The sequence below is a fragment of the Brachyhypopomus gauderio genome, unplaced genomic scaffold, assembly GCF_052324685.1.
Source record: "Brachyhypopomus gauderio isolate BG-103 unplaced genomic scaffold, BGAUD_0.2 sc34, whole genome shotgun sequence".
In the NCBI taxonomy this organism is placed as follows: Eukaryota; Metazoa; Chordata; class Actinopteri; order Gymnotiformes; family Hypopomidae; genus Brachyhypopomus; species Brachyhypopomus gauderio.
The window spans coordinates 2531607-2554546 of NW_027506866.1; the positions used below are offsets into that span (position 1 = coordinate 2531607).

The 22940-nt window shown below is 36.6% G+C and overlaps 2 protein-coding genes across 3 annotated transcripts in view; one reads left to right on the forward strand and one right to left on the reverse strand.

Moving 5' to 3' along the window:
* The first annotated feature begins 92 nt into the window (after positions 1-92).
* On the forward strand, positions 93-18092 carry LOC143485372 (macrophage mannose receptor 1-like). Its single transcript, XM_076984770.1, has 30 exons — positions 93-431; positions 879-1262; positions 1527-1706; positions 1808-1960; positions 2147-2254; positions 2365-2502; positions 2601-2780; positions 3040-3197; positions 3371-3484; positions 3912-4027; positions 4769-4917; positions 5200-5399; positions 5559-5683; positions 5916-5991; positions 6125-6275; positions 8441-8476; positions 8598-8758; positions 8871-8932; positions 9038-9138; positions 9324-9466; positions 9886-9988; positions 11466-11626; positions 12373-12502; positions 12652-12881; positions 13940-14105; positions 14414-14569; positions 15202-15318; positions 15582-15764; positions 16341-16373; positions 16657-18092. The coding sequence occupies exons 1-30, from the start codon at positions 374-376 to the stop codon at positions 16902-16904; spliced, it is 4320 nt and encodes a 1439-aa protein (XP_076840885.1). The 5' UTR covers positions 93-373; the 3' UTR covers positions 16905-18092.
* cacnb2b (calcium channel, voltage-dependent, beta 2b) overlaps positions 17129-22940 on the reverse strand; it is a 93738-nt gene continuing 87926 nt past the window's right edge. For both annotated transcript variants that reach the window (XM_076984771.1, XM_076984772.1), the window contains one exon: positions 17129-22432. In XM_076984771.1, coding sequence (XP_076840886.1) covers positions 21665-22432 — 768 coding nt within the window. In that variant the 3' untranslated portion in view covers positions 17129-21664. The remainder of the gene's footprint in view (positions 22433-22940) is intronic.

A 22940-nucleotide genomic window follows, 5' to 3' on the forward strand; every position in this document is an offset into this window, starting at 1 on the left:
GTTAATGAAATTGACCTTTTAGTTATTGACCTAATAAACTGCTCAAAGGAAAGTGTAGAATAAAAAAACAGAGTTTGCAAACACTAAATGAGCTTTTAACAGGGATGACAGGGACTGCAATAATAGGGTTTGGGTACTTCCATCTGTTAAAGATGCGAACATTAATCATATCTTCCCAGAAGTATTATTATGAAATCATTTCCAAGGTCAAATCTGTTCCAAGGAAATGCATGTGTCAGGATATTAAGATTTGTGTTTTGAGGAGGTGACAAACCTCTTAAGAGCTAGTCACCAAGAATAAAGGAACACTGACTCTGAGCCAGTGTTTGACACTGGAGTCACAGAAAGCCAAAGAACACCGAAGACAATCAAGATGTTAACAATTGCTATTGTGCTTTTACTAAGAATATCAAACTGCTTTGCTCAATCAGGTATGTTTCCTTCTTTATATCAAATGAAAGTACAATCAAGCAACAATTATTAAATCTTAGTTAACACAGGTAACTAAAGCCTAAACTTAGAAGTAAAAGCAAAATATATATATATATATATATCTACTGTTGGTAAAGCAATTGCATTGGTGACACTGAAAAGGTTCCTACTGATATGCATTAACAGGAACAGCTATATTGATACAAAAAACTACATTAAGCTGGCAGATTTGAATACCACAGTATAGTACTGCATGCCAAATACATCACAGTAAGATCTTGATGTGAACATGGAATTAATAAACTAATAGAAATTGTCCAAAGTTAATTGGAATTAAATTTCCACTCTGACAGATTAAGGGAAGTTGTTTGAGAAGCAAAGTGCAGTTATGGCAGTGATAATGTGCTTGTCTTTCTACCATAATGAATGTTGATTGTCTTCCGTAGGTGGAACATTTTTGATCTACAATGCACAAAAGAACAAATGCTTGGGAGATATGCAAGGGCTGGTGACATGTAACCCCTACAGCGGAAGACAACAGTACCGCTGGACTTCAGAGAATCGCATCTTTAACGTTGCCCAGAAAAAATGCCTTGGTGCAGGAAGCAAAAGTGAGGGCAATAAACTGCAGTGGTACATCTGTGATGCCAAGAGTGACCTCCAGAAATGGGAATGCGATGACAACTTACTGTTTGGCCTGAAGAATGAGTCTCTGTACTTGTCGGTTCAGAAAGGTACGAATCTACTAACACTGTCCAAAGATCCAGGGGATGAAGGCAAGTGGACAATTCATGGAACTCTGCAAAGCATCTGCTCCCAGCCTTATGAAGGTATCTGTCTTCATGTCTTAATGGAGGTGTCACCTCAGAAGATGGAGATTAAAAAATGTTTAAAAAGGTTAAAAAAAATGTATAGCTTAAAATTATAGTTCAATATATGCAGTAAGAAGTGCCTTTTCCTGTGAAAAGAGAGCTAGTGTGTAAACTACAATGCCATTTTTCAGATTCTGGATACCTATTCAAAGGGGAAAATAATACACTGTTGTAATTAAATTATGGCTGTATGTAAGTAATTGCTATTTTATTTTGTCACAGAATTATACACACTCCATGGTAACGCTTTTGGACGACCGTGTCAATTTCCATTCCGTTTCGAAAATAAATGGTATACAGACTGCACAACAGAAGGTTCCTCCATCAGTCGTCTGTGGTGTGCCATTGAGAGTGAATATAAAGATGATGGGCCCTGGGGTTATTGCCCAACAAATGAAATAGGTACGTGGTGTCCTGTATTATTACGGTAGAACACATTTATATAATTAAGAAACAATGTACTTTCATGCTTGGCAATTCTCATTATTTTTTCTTTGCTGTAGATCACTCGTGGATCAAGAGCCCCTTGACAGGTGTGTATTACCAGGTGAATGAGGAATCTGCACTGACCTGGTATCAGGCCAGGAAGAGCTGCCAACAGCAGAGGGGAGACCTGCTGAGCATCACTGAACCCCATGAACAAACCTTCATATCAGGTGCTGTTCCTTACATCACTGCTGAAACTTATATGATGTTGTAATTATAAATGCTCTAAAACAGTTATGCATGTTTTCAGACTGCATATCATGAAAAAACAGTATTATTTTATATTGTAACACTGACATTGTTGATGCAAGTAATTTATTATAATTAACAAATAATAAATATTTCTGTTTACTTAGGGATGACTCTGACAACAGGTCCTGAATTGTGGACAGGACTAAACAATTTAGATTCTGGCTGGCAATGGACCAACGGACAACCTTTACGGTATTTGAAATGGCTCAGTGGTAAGTTATTCATGTATTCATTTAGTCATATTCATATAGTTATTCATTCATCCATTCATTTGTTTGTTTGTTCATTCTATTTTTCATATGTTTTCTATTTGGGGGAAAAGGGCAGCCATCTTCTCAACCAGGACACAGCTGTGGGGTGATAAGCCAACAGTATTATTCTGAGTGGTCCACCGATATTTGTTCTGCCAAACATGGATATATCTGCCAGAGAGGCATCTCTACTCCCACAGTTCCTCCAGGTACTCACCAGGTCTTCTACATGATTTCTTTAACAAAACATCGTTGACATGCTGTATATTTATTTTGAACAGTATTTCCTTTGTCCCTTTTAATCCAGTGGTGCACACAGGTTATTGCCACAGTCCATGGATCCCTTATTCAGGCCACTGCTATTTCCTCAATCGCATAAAGAGAACATGGCTGGATGCGAGAGATGCCTGTCGACGTGAAGGTGGAGACCTGCTGAGCATCCTGAACACAGAGGAACAAAGCTTCATCATCTCACAACTTGGATACTGTAAGTTCCAGTATGCTAATTTCCCACTATTATCTGATAACTTTTTAAGACACAAAGAGCAGAGAAGGAACAGGTTCATAGCATAGTGGATGATACAGTGTGTCCAGTTCATAGTGGCAACCTGCTATTTATTCAGATATTTTCACAGCGCAACTTCAGTTGTCACAATGAAAATTTGTAGAATTTGTAGACATTTTTGAACTGGGATGCAATGTGGAGAAATTTGTCTGAAACTGATGATTTTCAAACAACGTATCAGTGAAGACAGATGAGCTGTGGATCGGCTTTAATGATCTGAAGACTCCGATGCTGTTTGAGTGGAGTGATCACTCCAGCGTGCCATTTGCCTGGTGGGACGTGAATGAACCGAGTCACAACGCCGCTCTTAAGGAGGACTGTGTTTTAATGACAGGAGAGGTAAGGCAGCAGTTTGAGTTATAATCAAGTAACACTAATGCACTAATTACACTCTAGGTAGACTGTTCTGTATGAGGTGCCTGTTATTTTAGTTTTCATAGTTGTGCTGCATGATTCATACTTTTAGAAGATGAGATCAATCAATATACTAAACACATTTGTGTCTTTATTAGGAGGGTAAGTGGGCAGATAACATCTGTCAGCAGAGGTACGGCTATATCTGTAAGAAAAAGACCAACATGAATCTGTCTACCAATGACACTGTTGTCAGCCCAGGCTGCAAACCTGTAAGTGTTTATTTGAAATACTTCTGGTCTTTTCCACAACAATTAACCTCCTCAATCAGACCTTGGAAAATGAATTACAACTGACAGAAACACCCTTCAGTGGAGGGTTTATAAAGCTAATAGACTTGTTTCATATACACTTTTAAGGATAGTTGACAACTAGTATGTATAAATTAGGACATAAATACAGTTTAATATAATTTAATATAATTGGTATTACACATGTTCACATTACACATGTTCACTTTAATAACACTCATGATGCAATAAGACCATTTGGCTTGAGAATGCAGTTACATATTTGCATCTGGCTTTTTGCAGCAGTGAATTAATTAAATGATAAAAAAAAATAGTGGGGAAATTGAATGATGTATGCATGTTGAAATACTTCCTCTAATAGTTGGTTTACTTGTCTTGGATATTTAAGGGTTGGTTTAGGTTTGGTTACTACTGTTACCAAGCAGGAGCAGAGACTAAATCCTTCGAAGAGGCCAAGCAGATGTGTACAAATTCTGACTCATATTTGGCTGACATTACAAACAAGTAAGAACACTTGCTGGATCGTAATATATAAGTTTGGGTATACATGATTCCTATGCGTTTTTAATTAACAATGATAACTAATGATTACTAACCTAGTAGGTATGGATTTTTTGTAATAAACAAGTATACAATGTGATTGTTTAGCGAATGATGTATGCCAAGTTAAATAATACTTTAAATGTAATGAACTGGCAGGGTAGGTAGGACGCAGATGCAGAATTTGGAGGTTTAATATAAACGACTAACACAAAAGAGTATAACACATACAAAGACCAAAGATGACAAGCAAGTTAACACAAAAAGACACGGAGAGCAAGAACTAACTGAACAAAAACCACTACTCACGACAAGAACATAAACTTATGGCTTACAACTGACAACATGCAATAACCCAGAACCACAGAGACCAAACACAGGACTTAAATACATCAACTAAACAAGGAACACAACAAGACACACCTGAAAGTGATAACGAGGGGCAGAGAACACGGCAGGGGTGTGAAAACAGAGACAACTAGGAAATGTCAAAATAAAAGACACTCAAACACAGAGAACAAAACAAAAGACAAGACTGACAGGGGGGAGGTAGGACCACATGACATTAAAGTACTTTTGATGTTATTCAGTCTCTGTTCACTAAAGCATCACTGAGCTAAGCATTATTAAATTGTTGAGCAACATTATTGAGCTATACAGTTATTTTTAAGTTGGTAAGTGTTCATCCTGTGCTATTCACATCAGGGTTGAAAATGCATTTCTGGTCAGCCTGATTGGGGCTCGGCCAGAGAAGCACTTCTGGATCGGACTGTCTAACCAAAGGGACCGACACACGTTTGAGTGGACTAATGCCAACAACGTTTTGTTCACTCACTTTAATGCTGGAATGCCAGGTAAATGCTAAAGATTAAATACTTTTTCTAACTAAAGATTTCTGTCCATGATGGTTATAGCTTGTATTATAGCTTTTATAATACATTGACGGTTATAGCTTGTGTTTCTTTGCCACTGTCACCCCTGGCTTACTCATTAGGGATCTGGACCCATACGATTGTAAAGCTGCTTTGTGACGTGTGTTGTAAAAAGCACTATATAAATAAATTTGACTTTGACTTATTGTAGTGTTTTGGCTTAAAACAATGCTAACACAAAGTGTAACAATACTTTAAATACAGGGAGGAGGCAAGGTTGTGTTGCCATGACCACAGGACTGCTTGCTGGATTATGGGATGTGCTTAGCTGTACTGATAAAGAAAAGTATATTTGCAAGCAGAATGCTGAGGGGTTGGTGACCACTGCAGCAGCCCCAACGTCTCCTGCTGCCACCTGCAGTGAGGGCTGGTCCCCCCTCCCAAACAGAGACTACTGCTTCAAGGTAGAATGAGCATGATCACTTAATGATGACAAATGATAATGTTAGAAAATAATAAAAAAATATTTATGTACAGGTAAAAACTGCACTGATGACTTTAAATGTAATCTTTTATATTTCATGTCACTAAACTGAGTTTGTGCTTTACTGTCTCTATTAAAGTTCTATTACGTGCGGTCTAATGAAAAGAAGACCTGGTCTGAGGCTCTTGACTTCTGCCGAGAACTTGGAGGAGATCTTCTGAGCATTCATGAAGATGTGAATATTTTATCACCCTTAGTGAGATAGTAAGATGATTATTATTATTATTATTATTATTATTATATAGTAAGATAACATTGGAATAACTCAGCAACTTTTTTACTTACATAAGATATGTTATTTATTTACATTTATGTATTTATTTTTGTTGCATGAAACATCATCTTTGTTAACCAATGATATTCATTTTGAATTATATTTCATTACATTATTCTTTGTTTTCTCAAATACATTTTCTTATAATATTAATGCTTACAGTACATCATCACCAGCATGGATTGGTTACAGTATTCAGAATCCCACAGTTGGTTACGTATGGACGGATGGCTCGTCTGTGAGTTGGACTGACATCTATCATCCTGCAATGTTAATGTTTAATATTATTTATGTATTTATTTTTAAGGAGAGAACACGCCTCCATGTGAGGGCAGTAACACATAACAGCTTTATTCTTTTTTTTTTTTCAGTCATCCTATGAAAACTGGGATGTTGGCGAACCAAACAATTTAAATAATATGGAAAATTGTGTTGCAGTTAGTTTTTATTGGAGGAACTTGGGACACTGGAATGACCTACACTGTGAAGACAAACAAAACTGGATTTGTGAGATTAGAAAAGGTAAAGAAGACACAAGGTTTCATGTTTGTGAGATTAGAAAAGGTAAAGAAGACACAAGGTTTCATGTTTGTGAGATTAGAAAAGGTAAAGAAGACACAAGGTTTCATGTTTGTGAGATTAGAAAAGGTAAAGAAGACACAAGGTTTCATGTTTGTGAGATTAGAAAAGGTAAAGAAGACACAAGGTTTCATGTTTGTGAGATTAGAAAAGGTAAAGAAGACACAAGGTTTCATGTTTGTGAGATTAGAAAAGGTAAAGAAGACACAAGGTTTCATGTTTGTGAGATTAGAAAAGGTAAAGAAGACACAAGGTTTCATGTTTGTGAGATTAGAAAAGGTAAAGAAGACACAAGGTTTCATGTTTGTGAGATTAGAAAAGGTAAAGAAGACACAAGGTTTCATGTTTGTGAGATTAGAAAAGGTAAAGAAGACACAAGGTTTCATGTTTGTGAGATTAGAAAAGGTAAAGAAGACACAAGGTTTCATGTTTGTGAGATTAGAAAAGGTAAAGAAGACACAAGGTTTCATGTTTGTGAGATTAGAAAAGGTAAAGAAGACACAAGGTTTCATGTTTGTGAGATTAGAAAAGGTAAAGAAGACACAAGGTTTCATGTTTGTGAGATTAGAAAAGGTAAAGAAGACACAAGGTTTCATGTTTGTGAGATTAGAAAAGGTAAAGAAGACACAAGGTTTCATGTTTGTGAGATTAGAAAAGGTAAAGAAGACACAAGGTTTCATGTTTGTGAGATTAGAAAAGGTAAAGAAGACACAAGGTTTCATGTTTGTGAGATTAGAAAAGGTAAAGAAGACACAAGGTTTCATGTTTGTGAGATTAGAAAAGGTAAAGAAGACACAAGGTTTCATGTTTGTGAGATTAGAAAAGGTAAAGAAGACACAAGGTTTCATGTTTGTGAGATTAGAAAAGGTAAAGAAGACACAAGGTTTCATGTTTGTGAGATTAGAAAAGGTAAAGAAGACACAAGGTTTCATGTTTGTGAGATTAGAAAAGGTAAAGAAGACACAAGGTTTCATGTTTGTGAGATTAGAAAAGGTAAAGAAGACACAAGGTTTCATGTTTGTGAGATTAGAAAAGGTAAAGAAGACACAAGGTTTCATGTTTGTGAGATTAGAAAAGGTAAAGAAGACACAAGGTTTCATGTTTGTGAGATTAGAAAAGGTAAAGAAGACACAAGGTTTCATGTTTGTGAGATTAGAAAAGGTAAAGAAGACACAAGGTTTCATGTTTGTGAGATTAGAAAAGGTAAAGAAGACACAAGGTTTCATGTTTGTGAGATTAGAAAAGGTAAAGAAGACACAAGGTTTCATGTTTGTGAGATTAGAAAAGGTAAAGAAGACACAAGGTTTCATGTTTGTGAGATTAGAAAAGGTAAAGAAGACACAAGGTTTCATGTTTGTGAGATTAGAAAAGGTAAAGAAGACACAAGGTTTCATGTTTGTGAGATTAGAAAAGGTAAAGAAGACACAAGGTTTCATGTTTGTGAGATTAGAAAAGGTAAAGAAGACACAAGGTTTCATGTTTGTGAGATTAGAAAAGGTAAAGAAGACACAAGGTTTCATGTTTGTGAGATTAGAAAAGGTAAAGAAGACACAAGGTTTCATGTTTGTGAGATTAGAAAAGGTAAAGAAGACACAAGGTTTCATGTTTGTGAGAGTAATGCATGAGGCAAGAGATGTCCAATAAAATCCCTATAGTGAAATGCAGGAATAAATAATATGAATGAAATCTATTAAATCCAAAATTAAATTAGTTTGCAAACAGCAATGTAACATTTTAATGTTGGAGTGTCATAGGATAGATTTGGGCTTTCTCTGCTCAAACACTATCTTGTTGATAGTTGTGGTCCTACAGAAGTAGAATTGGTATCTTTGATGTCAAGCCATTTCTGATTTTGAAATAATCTGTAAAAGAAAAAGTCAGAATGAAATTTCAAAATAATCTTCAACAATAATGACAATGCACATAGCCAATAAATAAAGACCATTTCAGAACTGACGTGAACTTGGTTCTAGTACACTACAGCCATTTGTTGTCAGTGGCACAAAGTACTTTCACAGATTATGTAAACATTGAAACCGGCACCAGTCAAACAAGACAGCTGCCTGTACATTCCACACAATCACTTCTGGCTCTCTGTCTCCCTCTAGGGGTGACACCAAAGGAAGTAAATATTACACAAACAAGTAAGTCTTTCAAGTACTGAACAATGCACAGATGGATTGTCATCTTAATAGTTTTCCCCCACTGAATACAAAAACACATGAAGCATTATTTATGTTGTAAATTTAATTTCTAATTTCACAGAGTATAATACTACAGATGATGGCTGGATTATATTCAAGGATAATCAGTATTACACCCATAAATCTCGCTCTATGGAAGACGCACGGGCATTCTGTAAGCACAGACATGGTGATCTTGTGGTCATTAATGATGAAGAGGAGAGGGTGTTTCTCTGGCATCAGGTAAGACCTTCCATAAAGCAAACTTTCAGGTGGCTGTCTAATGATTCAGACATGCACACATGGTTGTGATTATACTGTAATCTCATCCCAATTCATCATTTGTGTGTTATAGGCTAAATATATGCATAGAAACATTTATATTGGTATGCATATTGACTTAGACAAGACTTTCACGTAAGTTTAAAGAATTCTAATCAGTACTGTAATAGAGTTCTTCATAAGAACATTAAATACATTTTTAAAAGAAGAAATAAAATTGTACAATTATTCCTTTACAAGATGGATGGATGGATCACCTGTAGTATTTCAGGCATGGTCCCAAAACCAGCCAGCCTTTGTAAACAATGAGGAGCACTGTGTAAAAATGACCTTATCTCAAGGTGAATGAGTCATCTCCCCACAAACACAAATCATAACCATAACTAACTGGGCATGGGAAGTAAAAACCAGTCCAGCTTGGGAAGATATTCACAGAATCCACATGGAACAAATTTTATGACTCAAACTGATGAATTAAATAGTTCATTCTTCTTTCTTCAGTGAGAGTAATTAATACCTGTTACAGGTCTCTGGGAAAGTGTAAATTGTGGTGATGAAGAAAACTTCATTTGTAAACGGAGTGGATCTGTACCAGCTAACTCTACTGTGGCTCCCACTCAACCTTCCAAGGGTGGCTGTGCTCCTGACTGGGTGAACTTTCAGGGAAAGGTAGCATAAATATTTCATTAAGTATGTATGGGTTGGTTAAATGTTTCATTAAGTATATTAAGTATATAAAGGTAAGTTAAATATTTTCATTAATTTGATTTCTTAGTAATATATATTACAGTATATGGCCATATAATCACAACAAATTCCTGTAGTTTAGTAATACTCTGACTCAGGGGGATCTTGAATTCTGATCTGTCTATGCTATCTAGGATGCATTTTGTGAACAGATGCAAATCACTTTGTAAGTTGCTCTGGATAAGAGAGTGTGCTAAATGCCCTAAATATAAATGAAAGAAAAAAGTTTTCAATTTCAGCATAAAAATTCGAATCAATGAACTTCACAACTATAAAACATATAACTTAATGGTTGCAGAAGTAACCGGAAGCCTTTGTAACAGCTGACTGTTTACTTACAGTGTTACAATGTACGAGTTGAACTAAAAACATGGACTGAAGCTAGATCATACTGTAGACATCTTGGAGGACATCTGGCTTCTATTACTAACAGGCTTCAGCAAGGTCAGATTTTAAGTTACTCATCATAAAACTAAAGTGTGTAATTTGTTTTGTTGTGTTGATTAATCTCGATATTTTTAGTATACAATTTGTGAAAATAAATGAATTATATTGGCAGTGAGTGGAACCTGGGAGCAGGAACTTCTTGCACATAACTTGTGGTCTAACACCACTAATAATCTACTGTAGATGTAATGTGAGTGAGGACAACGCATGTTGAAGCAAGAGCATCTTTTAAACGATTTATTTTTAACAGCGAACACTGAATAGCGTGATGAGACAGTCAGAACACGAAAAGAATGTCAACGACATGCACACTTGGCTGACAGCACTACCAGCGTAACGTAGACGAGATATGGGATAGTTGAGACAAGTAATACACACAGATGTACACACAAACTTAAGTCAAAGTTAAAGTCAAATTTATTTTTAAATGTATTTATATTTATTCATTTATTTGACTCTGACTTTAACTATATAGCACTTTTTACAACACATGTTGTCACAAAGCAGCTTTACAAGCGCATGGGTCCAGATCCCTAATGAGCAAACCAGGGGCAACAGTGGCAAGGAAAAACTCCATAAACGGGCTTTAGGAAGAAACCTTGGGAGGACCAAGACTCAAAATGGAACCCATCCTCCACTGGGCGGCCCAGCTAGTAGAAGTCCAAACAGACAAATATACACAAACACAAACCAGCCCAAGGGAGGAGTCAGAGGTGGACCCTGACAGTAGACAATGTAAAATTCTATTTCTGACCCAAAACCTTTGAATAAGGTTCTTATACTCAGGAGATACTTTGCCAGTTTGAAATAATCATACCTTATGTTTATTTTACATAAGTATAGGTAAACTGTTATAGGTAAATAGGTAAATTGTTTTCTTATAGCAGATTTAGAATAGTTGAATGTGTTGTATGCTTCAATATGATGTTGTTCACGAATTTTTTATGTTTATTCTTATGTGCTTTTTAGCACTTCTCGATATAGTTTTCTTATATTGTTTAAGGATGTGACAATCTGTAAAAGTGGAATAAGTGATAACTTGCAAATTGTGCAACTTAAGTTGCAGTTAAGAACAGCAGAGGACTGTGATCTTCATATAATAGTGAATTGAGAACTGCAGAGGACTGTGATCTTCATATAATGGTGAATTGAGAACTGCAGAGGACTGTGATCTTCATATAATAGTGAATTGAGAACTGCAGAGGACTGTGATCTTCATATAATAGTGAATTGAGAACTGCAGAGGACTGTGATTTTCATATAATAGTGAATTGAAAACTGCAGAGGACTGTGATCTTCATATAATAGTGAATTGAGAACTGCTGAGGACTGTGATCTTCATATAATAGTGAATTGCAGAAGTGGAGTTTAATGTGAATTGTGAGCTTGTGGAAACTTAGGTTATTTTGAATGTCCAGTGATTAATGATGGTTAATTAATTGTGAAACAGTTTTATGTTCTCACTTGTTTACAGCTTTTCTTACCTTAAGGATGATTGAAAACACCCCAAATTTATGGGTTGGCTTCAGTAATTTGGCAGGCAGTCAGTTTAAATGGACAGATGGGAGTCCGGTTCATTTCACAAACTGGGCCAAAGGACAACCTACAAGACAACCTACAAGACAGTATTCAGAGGTATAACAAATGCAATTGTTGTTTACAAATGTCCAAATTCTGAGTTGTGCTGACTTTAAGCAATTGAGCGTATAAATGTTTGCTTTCTGAAAAAAGCACCCCCCCCCCCCCCCAATCCCAAAGCTTTCTCCACTAGCTCAGGTCATTCTCCATTAGCTCAGGTCATTCTCCACTAGCTCAGGTCATTCTCCACTAGCTCAGGTCATTCTCCATTAGCTCAGGTCATTCTCCACTAGCTCAGGTCATTCTCCATTAGCTCAGGTAATTCTCCACGAGCTCAGGTCATTCTCCATTAGCTCAGGTCATTCTCCACTAGCTCAGGTCATTCTCCACTAGCTCAGGTCATTCTCCTTTAGCTCAGGTCATTCTCCACGAGCTCAGGTCATTCTCCACTAGCTCAGGTCATTCTCCATTAGCTCAGGTCATTCTCCATTAGCTCAGGTCATTCTCCCCTAGCTCAGGTTATTCTCCATTAGCTCAGGTCATTCTCCCCTAGCTCAGGTTATTCTCCACTAGCTCAGGTCATTCTCCTTTAGCTCAGGTCATTCTCCACGAGCTCAGGTCATTCTCCACTAGCTCAGGTCATTCTCCACTAGCTCAGGTCATTCTCCATTAGCTCGGGTCATTCTCCATTAGCTCAGGTCATTCTCCATTAGCTCAGGTCATCTTTTTAAATGTGTTTTTTGCCATATTTTGGCCAGGCCATCTTTTTAAATGTGTAATATAAATATACATTTAAATCATAGAATTTCCCCAGAAGATTCTATCTTGGAAAATCTTGTGCTGTAATGGGAGCTTTGCAACGTCCCCAGCTGGGAACATGGGTGGCCAAAGGCTGCAATGATACTAATGGTTTTATTTGCAGTCGAGCTGAAGGTAAGGATAGATATTGATAGATATTGGTAGATATTGATCTTCATGTTCTCTTTTGCTACTGTCATTTTCTTTTTGAACAGTATGCAGTACATTTGAAATATATGAAATGTTTTTAAATGCATTTTTAATGCTTTTTATTCTGGATCCAGATCACTTAATAAAACCAAATCCCACAGAGGAATCCAAAAATTTCATCAAGCTTGGAAATTCTTCTTACATGGTCGTTCAAAGTAACCTGACCTGGACGGAAGCGAAAAAACACTGTGAGGCTGAGGGAGCGTACCTGGCCAGCATTCGGGACACCATCGCCCAGTCCTACATTGAGCTGCAGACGCATACATTTGGACAGCCTATGTGGATTGGCCTTAATAGTGATGAGGTATGATAGACAGGGTTCATACACTTTTTTGACAATCAATTTCCATGACTTTTCCATGACTTTTCCATGACTTTGAGGCAAATTTTAATGACTATACATTCTCTAAACATATGTGTAGACATGAAAAATAAGAAAAAATCCAGGCCAAAATTCCACAGTATATCATAAATTAATGACAAGCCACGTGGTTTAATTGAAAAAATAAACATTTACCGTATTTTCAATATCAATATAAACCGGAGTTACGACCTACTTTTTTTTTTATTTCGCGCGTGCACGGAGGAGCAGTGGCAGCACAGTGGAGTGTTGTGGAGTGTTGTGTACGATAAGCTGAGGCAGCACAGGCTCCACTGCAGCCCATCTCGGCAGGCAACACGATCGCTCTTTCTCGCGTTGTACGCACGAGGACATCGTTCGTTTTTTTTCTATACTGTGTTTACGATCAAAACGTATCTAAATCTAGGGTCGCGCTTAACGACGAAAACTACTTTATGATGGACTTTTCAGTCTCTAACCCCATCGTTAACCGTGCACATTTTGCACGCCCCGTGTCCTTGTCTTTCACAAGCCATAGCTTGTATTTGTCCAACTGAAGCAGTCATTGTTTAATCGGCATTTACCAGCATTACGCTGATTTACATCAAAGTACAATCTACAGCTCCGCTTGGAGTCCGACGCTAACGCAGTGAACTAATGTGTGAAGTTACGTTAGCGGTCCGCACAATGAAAAAAAATGGCTATATTATATTTATTAATTTTTTCTTCCGGTTATCAGAACAACATACATTTATGGTGTCAAGCAAATTTCCATGACTTTTCCAAAACATTTGAGTATTTTTTATTTTTCCAAAACTTATCCAGGCCTGGAAATTGCTATTTTCAAATTCCATAACTTTTCCAGGTTTTTCATGACCGTACGAACCCTGGATAGATGAATGTACTGATACAGTGAAACAGACTAAAGACTTGTAAAGATGTGCAGTCTTTACTGGAAGTCTTATCATTCTGGCCGAAAAGCAAAAAAAGTAATTATTGAAGGTAATATTGTTTTTGAACAGACATATGGCTACTTCCAGTGGATTGATAATTGGCATTTGAATATGGAAAGGTGGAAACGCAGTGAACCAAAGAAAGGCCACCCCTGTGTTTATGTGGATGTGAATGGAAAATGGATAACTGACCACTGCAATCAAACCTACTATAGTGTTTGTAAGAAGTCAACAGGTGGGCTTTACTCAACAACTGACCATGGCATGTTATGGCATGTGAATCCAGATTTAATTGATAATTCTTTGAAACAAATATTTTTCCATGTCCCTCCAAGTGCCAGTCTATCATACCATGTTTATTCTGTCCCAGCAAAAGTAAACTATTGAATAGAATGATGATGGATTAATATTTTCTCCTGTCTCATAGTTGAATAAACTATAAATAAAATGATCGTGGATTTGTCTGCAAACGTTTATTCTGTAAGAGTTAATTGGCCACTATGCTACATCATTGCTGTGTACTGTTCAATATTATCTTCATAGACATTGCGCCAGCCCCCCCAACTCAATACCCAGGGACGTGCCCCGAGCCAGCCGAGCATCCACCCATCTCATGGCTGCCATATAGAGGACACTGTTATGCATTTATGTACCTTTCACAGTCATGGAGCTCAGCATCGATGTTTTGTAAGATAAGAGGTAAGAATAGCTCCATCAGTAAGAATAGTTCCATCTGTAAGAATAGCTCCATCAGTAAGAATAGTTCCATCTGTAAGAATAGCTCCATCAGTAAGACACAGTGGTGTGCAGTAAATACATGTACAGCTCTTCTGAAACCCACTTAATTTACTTGCTACCTTAATTCATTGTTTGGATTTCAGCTAAGCAGTCCTCCAAACACAAACATATAAACGTATGTGTGTATGCTTCAGGGTAGTTGTTAGTTGAGCATACATGTCATAGTCTAAGAAACCAACCATTTTCTTTCTGTATAGGTGATGTATGATTTATACTGTATATGGAGTTGGCTGACCTCACTGAATTTGTTTGATATATTCACTGAAGGGTCGCATTGTAAAAGAGTTTTCTGCTGAAAAGGCTACTTTGTGACAATGCATATTGTAAAAACGTGCTAAATATAATTTAAATAAATATAAAAAAATTTTGTTTGGCTCACATATAATTTTAATCATCTTATTAACAAACAATTTTATACAACTGAAATGTGTTTTAATTGAACTGACTTTTATTGGGGATTCAATTATTTTTTAGATTGGAGATGCTTTTTAGAACAAAAACAAGTAACAATTGTGTGTATTTCTTTGTATCAGGAGCCAGCCTTGTCAGCATTGAAGATACAAAAGAGGCAAAATTTATAGAGAATTACATTGACTCGCTTGGGACTGATGGTGACCATTTCTGGATAGGCCTTTATAAGACCTACACAGGTAATACACAGAGATAGAAGTGGTAGTCATAACCCATCTATAATTAGCTATAACAAAAATCTATTCCTTCATATTTTACAATGTGATTACATGTCTGAGAATACTCCAGACCTTTCTGGAAGATGATTCATGTTACTTATTTCATTTCCAGCTTCAAATAAATATTTGTTTTCAAATGATAAAATTCTGACTGAAATGTACTTTTGAAATGTAGTAATTTTATGGTTTTTGCATAGTTAAAAATATGTGTTTGAATTTGACAGGGCACTGGCTGTGGCTGGACGATAGTGTGGTGGATTACACTAACTGGGGAGAATCTGCATCTGATGATATTGATGCATACTTTTTTGAGAACAAGGACTGTGCGTATATCTCCATTGCAAGTAAACAATGGGGAAAACGCAACTGTGGATACAGTGCGCGGTTCATATGCAAAACAGCCAAAGGTATATCAGCTCTGACAAAAAGCCTAACCTAGAAATGTTATTTGTATCATAGGTATCTCAGATATGCCCTAACAATCAATCACTCAGTCTGCATCTGATGTCACCAGGCAAAATAGGCAACCCAGGGGCAAACAAACTTTAGACTACAGCAGCTGCTATGTGCTAAGTTTCCAATGACAGTATGAAACCCTCAATTCCATAGGGTCTAGGACCCCAGCAAACTTTAGTATCACCACTAGTCATTACAATTCCTGAGTTTTAAAAACATGGCTCTAAAAGACGTTAACTCATGCATTATTTATTCATTGTAATGAATCCACCAGCAACATTAGTACTAAACCTTTTACAGGCCCGTTAGGTAAAGACTTTGTTACTTTTTAGCAATCAAAACATAGTTACAGTGCTTGAATGTTGGAAATATATGAATAATAGTACTGACATACTAGTAATGTGTATCAATTATACATTGAATGATCTAATTAGTCCTACATTCTTGAAATATAAAATATTGTAATCCTTTCATTTCTGATTTTTAACCTCTGCTTGCAACTTTTTTTTCCTCTATGTCCTTTGCAGTTATAGAACCAACCACAGAAGTGAAACTTCCAGGTAATAGATGAACTGATGCTAGTGATTCTAGCTAGTGATTCTAGCAAAAAATGTTTCAGAATGAAATATGATTTGAATAGTCCTGAAATCTCTACAACAGGAAATGCATATTCTTATTTCTTTCTCAAATTGTATGTGATCAAAATAATATCCAATTTCATTATTTAAATGAGGTAAAAATGATTAAATAATGTACTGTATATAAAATGAAGTTTGATAAACTTTTCAGTAATTATATTGTACTGAAAATAACCTTTATAAATTCTGCTTTTTGCATTTGTAGCAGATCCTTCTGGAACGGGCGTGAGTGCAGCTGTGGTAGTGGTGGTGGTGGTGGTGGTGGTGGTGGTGTGTTTGCTGGCTGGTCTGGTGTACTTTTATCGCTACCACAGGGTTTGCAGAAATCAGCCTGCTGATGCTGCCTTTGAGAACCCTACATATCACTCCACAGTAGACCCCCTGCCAGTGGAGAAAGACACCAAAAACTTAGTGGACCACATGGAGATTAATGAAAAACATCCTCCTTTGTAATTCTAACATGTGTGTCAATGTAAATGCAATGTATATATCACAAGTCTTTCTTAGCAGTGTATCAAAAGTCTTTAGCAGTCATGTCAGCACTTACCTAAATGCTGAACTACAAGACTGCAACATTTTCAAACCAGACTCAGTCATGAGCAAGTCATGAATTAAAGGAACTAAATTCTGATAAAATGTAGTTCCACGTGGCTGACTAAATAAATAGTATATTTCAGTAGAGCTTGAACTCTCCACTTTAATTAGTCCAAATGTACAAAGGCATATGAGGTATACACAAATGCATAGACGTGGCAGGTAAAACCATAGTTATCACAAACTGATGCATAGAGAAATACGAACACATTATACACTGTGAAACTGAACATAAGAACCATGCCCCAAGACATGCAGAATGTGCACAAAAGAAATTGTTTGCATTCAAACATGTATAAAATTAAGACAGTTGTAAAAATAAAGAAATAAACCAGGTGTTAATTTGTAGTTCTCACGACAGGGGAGTGAGAACAGAGAACAGTTACTCCTGCACAGTGTTGTGATTGAACAGTTACACTGAAGGCACACAGCTGCTTTTATATATATATATATATATATATATATATATATATATATATATAATTGCCCTTCAGATTACCATCCAGACATTTTAAACATTTTTATACAGTTTTGTAAACAAGGCTGTGTGTCACCATTTTTTTATTTCTTTCTAGCTTCATTGTTGTACATTAATGATCACATGCTAAGATTGTTAAAGTTCACCATGAGAATAAAAACGTGAAGCTAAATGAACCTACTGTATTGTTGTGATTTGGTACCAGTGAAATAAGGGTCATTCTTTTGTCCTGGATTAATACTGGTGTTGTGCCTGTAATGGACTTCTCATCTACCCTTCATTCAAGTGGTTTTGTGTATTTCTTGCTCGTGTCAGCATATCTACATGTGCCTTCTGTTTAAGTCCTGTTCCCTGTGTTACCACCGTGAGTGCTGGTACCCACTTCACCTGTGTGGCTCCTTTCCTCATCATTGTGCATATAAATACCCCTGTTAGTTGTTAATGCCATTGTGACTGTCTTCATGGATGTTTATGTCAATCAGTGCCTTCAAAACAGACTTTTCCCTATTTGTGTGTGTTATGTGTTTTTGCTTTAAAATCTCATTTTCATTAAACATCATTTAAATGTATCTCAAGCCATGCCTGCATGTCTTGTACCCCACAGTGGCAAAATCCGAAGCAATATTAGAGACAACAGAGATCAATATTAATGCAAAACAGTACAATACAGTAAAAATCATAATTTTTCCAGACCTCATGACACCTTGCACTGGCACTAGAAAGATATATTAATACCTAAAACCTTTACAATATTGACACATGAGTGTAGCACGTGCAGCATTACTGCAGAAACATACTAACTTTAACAGATGTAATGGCATACACAAATCGTAGTGATAAGATCCAATTTTAGAATGTTTAGATAGGAGACATGACGAGCATCAAAATGAGAACCAGTAAATAACCAAATCGCAGGAGATCACAGAGGACACAGTGAGGTCACAGTGAGGTCACAGGAAGAGATGATGTAGCAGTGTGGAGAGTTAAGAGAGAAAGCGAAAGCTATGCATCCTGAGTGCATACTGTAGAAGCTTCAAACACTTGACACTTATCACCATTGTTACCAATTCACTCTAGCATAGCCTACGCAATATTGTACCAAGTTTCAAAGTTTAAGCTTTTCAAATGGATACATTTTGAATCATTGTCAAAAGAAAACAGTGGAGCTGTCATTAAATAAACAAATTAAAAAATAAATATGTAACTAACAAGACTACAGTGCTGGGTTGCACTAAGAGGTGTACATCTTATTATGTTTACCAGCCAGTCAGTTGGTCACATATTATCCACTTCTCTTACAATGTACAGTTGTTAATTAGAGGAACATAACTGTCATATGTCCATTCTATTTAGGACATTGATTAAATGTAATAGGACATAACATCTCATGAAATTGTGCACTAATTTTTGAGCTAATCATTTTAACAAAGATGTTTGTGGCACCAGGATTGTGGTCAAGAAAGCAGGTTTAACTAATCTTAAACACAACCTTGAACTCTGAGCTGAGCTAACTTGATCCAACATGCCTAAAAATACTGGTTCCAGAATAGTTCCAGAACGACTCTGTCCCGATTGACTTTAACTGAAGCATATTCATGACTAACTTTAACTGAAGCATGTTCATGACTAACTTTAACTGAAGCATATTCATGACTAACTTTAACTGAAGCATATTCATGACTAACTTTAACTGAAGCATATTCATGACTAACTTCGAAAGGCATTATCAGTTGAGCACTAATGGGATTCAACATCGATGACGATAATAAAACTGTTCTTATTGCAATTGGTCATAACATTCTAGATGTTATATTATAGTTCTCCATGCAAATTATTATTATTATTATGCTTGAAAAAGTAATACTAACAGCAAAGTTATGTTAGAAGGAATGATGATGTTTGAAAAGATATGACTAAGTCAGTAATTGAGTTTGTAAAACTGCAGAATTGTATAGTGTCAAATCCTAGACATGCTGTGCATATGAGCTATATCACTGTAAATGCCCTTTGTATTTGAGTAGATTGAGAATATTTTCTATTTAGATTTTAAAAAATCTAAATAGATTAGATTATTACATTTAATTAGTTACATAAAATGTTCATGGGCACAAAGTTGTAAATGCATGAAATGCATATGTGAAAATTTAAATTTTGTTATAAATGATTTTATATGATTTGTTATAAATCATGTATGATTTTTACAGACCTTTAAATAAATATTTGCATATGACACAAATTTGGAAACATTTTTTCACCCTTTTTAGTTAAGTCTTTGCTGCCTTTTCAAACTTATACAAGGGAATGGTGAAGGTTTTGAGCATTTTTATCATTTTATCAAGTCATTTTTATGCCAGTGGTACTTCTTAAGGACTTCTTAAGAAACACATGTGTTCTTAAGCCATATATATTTCTTGAAAGTCTAGTTAATATAATTATATAGAGATCTTATTGACTTTCACAGATTCATGCTCAGAAAAAATGTCTGAGTAAACTGATCGGCCTACCTATTTTAAAGACCAATGAACAATATCACAAAGACGTGCAATCCTGTAGTCTATCATGTAACATTCTATTGTGAAGAACATTAAACATTTTTACTCAGTTGAAAGAGTACCGGTATATTTGTGAAAAAATCTGTTTAAACAAACTCTATTTACTCCTCATAATTTGATGCGATTAATCAATCGTAATCAAACATTTGAGTTGCAAAGTTAATGAAATCCTCAAGTCCTTCACAGCATATGTTGTAATAGCAACTAGCCTACACTTACTTTGAGCCCAGTGTTTGGAATGGAAAACTTTCTACAAATTCTGAATTAACAGATAAAGATTTCTTGCCAAATCTTATGGAACACCCAGGACAGGGTTTTGTTGTTAGTTTTTACTGCATAGTAGTGGCCAGGGGCGATTTTAGGATCTGGTCTTTAGGGGTGCCCAGCCTCCAGTGCTCACAGAGGCACAATACCAAAGTATTGCGCAGGTGCAGAGCAAGGTTTTTGCATAATGTAATTTAAAAAATGTGTTGAGCCAGGGGGTGCTGAGCAACTTCACGGTGGTGCTCTAGCACCACTAAAAATACCCTAGCCTCGCCCCTGGTAGTGGCAGACATGATGTAATGAATACAAAATAATGCTACACATAGGAGCACTTAGAAATTGGGAAATGTATCCTTGAGCTTGATTTACTGCTCAAAATGAGATATGACCAAACTGAACCAAACTATTTTACTACAATACCTCACTTGGCCCAAGCAGTGCACGCTGGTAACTGGCAGCTAACAACAAATTTACAAAAAAGAAATGCACAATTTCCAAAGAAAAACAAACAAAAACAGTACAATAAAAGCCTTACAATAAATGAGCATGATAAAGACAATAGTCATATATATAGCAATCATACAAACATGATACTGCAAACATGTATACATTGATATGCTTGTTATAAAAAATGTTCTCTAGTTTTAGATGATTTTTAGCATCATACACTGCATAGCAATGCATTGTAATACTGAGATACACCCCAAATCATCCAACTAACTTTCTTCTTTGCATAGCACTCTGATTTAGTCTATATAAGGCTTTGATGATAGTACCCACCATGGATATATTAAAATGTAATACACAATAAACATAAACACTGATATTAAAAAATTATTAGATTTCACATTCAAAACAATTTTAATAGCCAATTCAATACAATTTTTGAATGGGATTTAGCAATCAGCTAGTTCAAATGCAAATGGTAATAAAGGTAATCGAGCTCTTTTAACAAATTTCATAATTGTTTTGAGAGAACAAAATATTAATATATGAACAATTAGAATTTCTTTCCACCAGGCTTACCTATTTTTATTTCTTGATTCTTCGTTCAGCCAAGAAGTATTGTCCTAATAATAAACTCATTAAGATCATTATGGAAAGAAAATAAAATATGTTGCTTCATAAAGGACATTAAGATTAACAGATTTTTAAAATCTTATTAGAAATGCTTTTCCAAGTAATTTACTTATTGTACTGAACTGTACAGAAAGACTAAAGTAAACTTCAAGTAAACTAATTTGTAATGTTTTGTGCATAGCAACAGTACAAGTGTTATTACACCTACATTTCGCTATCAGAAGTAACACAGTACAAATCATCATTTAGCGACGAATGTACATATCTGTGGTCCAGGTCTCAGCTTCTCCACACCGGTTCCTGTCTCGGTCTCCATCAGGGCAGTTGTAGTGGTTATGAGGGAGTCTGTAGTGCTGTTCACGCTGTGTCTGTAGTGGCAGTTCATGGTGGTGAGAGAGGGGTAGGTGTTCATGGTGGGAGCGTAGCGTCTGTTCATAGTAATGAGAGCGTAGCGGCTGTTCGTGCTGGGAGCGTGGCTGGCCCTGGTGTCTGTTCTGCCTGTTGTGCTTGTTGTTCTTCAGATCATAACCCTGTCCACGAAGGGAGAGCTCATTGCGGATGTCTGTGGCCCCACGGTGATGATGGCGATGATGGTAGTTACGGTGTTGGCTGTTTGGTCTGTACATTGTAGTCCTGTTGTGGTACATTTTACTTTGTTCCAGTTTGTTCTCATCCAGTGGAAGGCGTCGGCACCGAGGCTCTGTGTACATAGAGTCCTTACTGGGCATCAGGTCCCTGTCCATGGGTTGCAGTTGGGAAGGTTGGTGGTTGTGGTACTCAATGCGGTTAGTATTGATACGCCGATGGTGGTGGTGGTGGTGATGGTTGTGATGATGACGATGGTGGTGGCTATGTTGGTGTCTCTTTGGCTCACTCCTCAGGAGCCTCTCATCCTCTGCTGCGTCTTCCTCCCTCACCTCTTCATCTTCTCTCTGCTCCTCATCCTGACATGGTGGGCTCTCCTGAGATTCTCTCCTCTTGTTATACACCTTTCTCTTGCTTTGTGGTTCATCCTGATGTCATGAATTAGAAACATGAGGTTAGTTTCAAGATATAGTTACCACTGTAACAAAGGTGAGTTGTATAGCTCCCTCCTGTTCATTATATGATACATAATTATATTATTGTATAACTTTATAGTAACCCAAATGACATGCAGAGAAACACTTTCTAGCATACAACAGTGAACTGACTGATCCAGAGCATTTATTTATCTTCACACTGAGATGAAACTGGAGTCTCTGGAGTGAGGGCTCTTCCAGATGGCAATATGGGGAGGCGCTGGTAAATGAAGACATATAGATAACATGACACCTGAAGTTATCCTGCACATGTTCCACAGAGTTGTTTGAGTTGTTTCAGTAGCCATTTTCTGAATTGTCTTTTAGGTTGCTGGTTTCTAATATAATACATTATTTTTTAACATTGCATGCGACCAAATTAGGAAGTTTTAGGGGACCAGTCAAGATGGGGCAGTCATGGCCTGGTGGTAGGGAACTGGTCTTGTGACCGGAGGGTCGT

What these genes read in the sequence shown, in the direction of transcription:
- LOC143485372 (XM_076984770.1), top strand. Translation starts at nt 374, where the DNA reads ATGTTAACAATTGCTATTGTGCTTTTACTAAGAATATCAAACTGCTTT. An exon ending in AAACTGCTTTGCTCAATCAG is followed by an intron (nt 432 to 878) that starts GTATGTTTCCTT and finishes TGTCTTCCGTAG; the next exon opens with GTGGAACATTTTTGATCTAC. An exon ending in TTATCACCCTTAGTGAGATA is followed by an intron (nt 5,684 to 5,915) that starts GTAAGATGATTA and finishes TAATGCTTACAG; the next exon opens with TACATCATCACCAGCATGGA.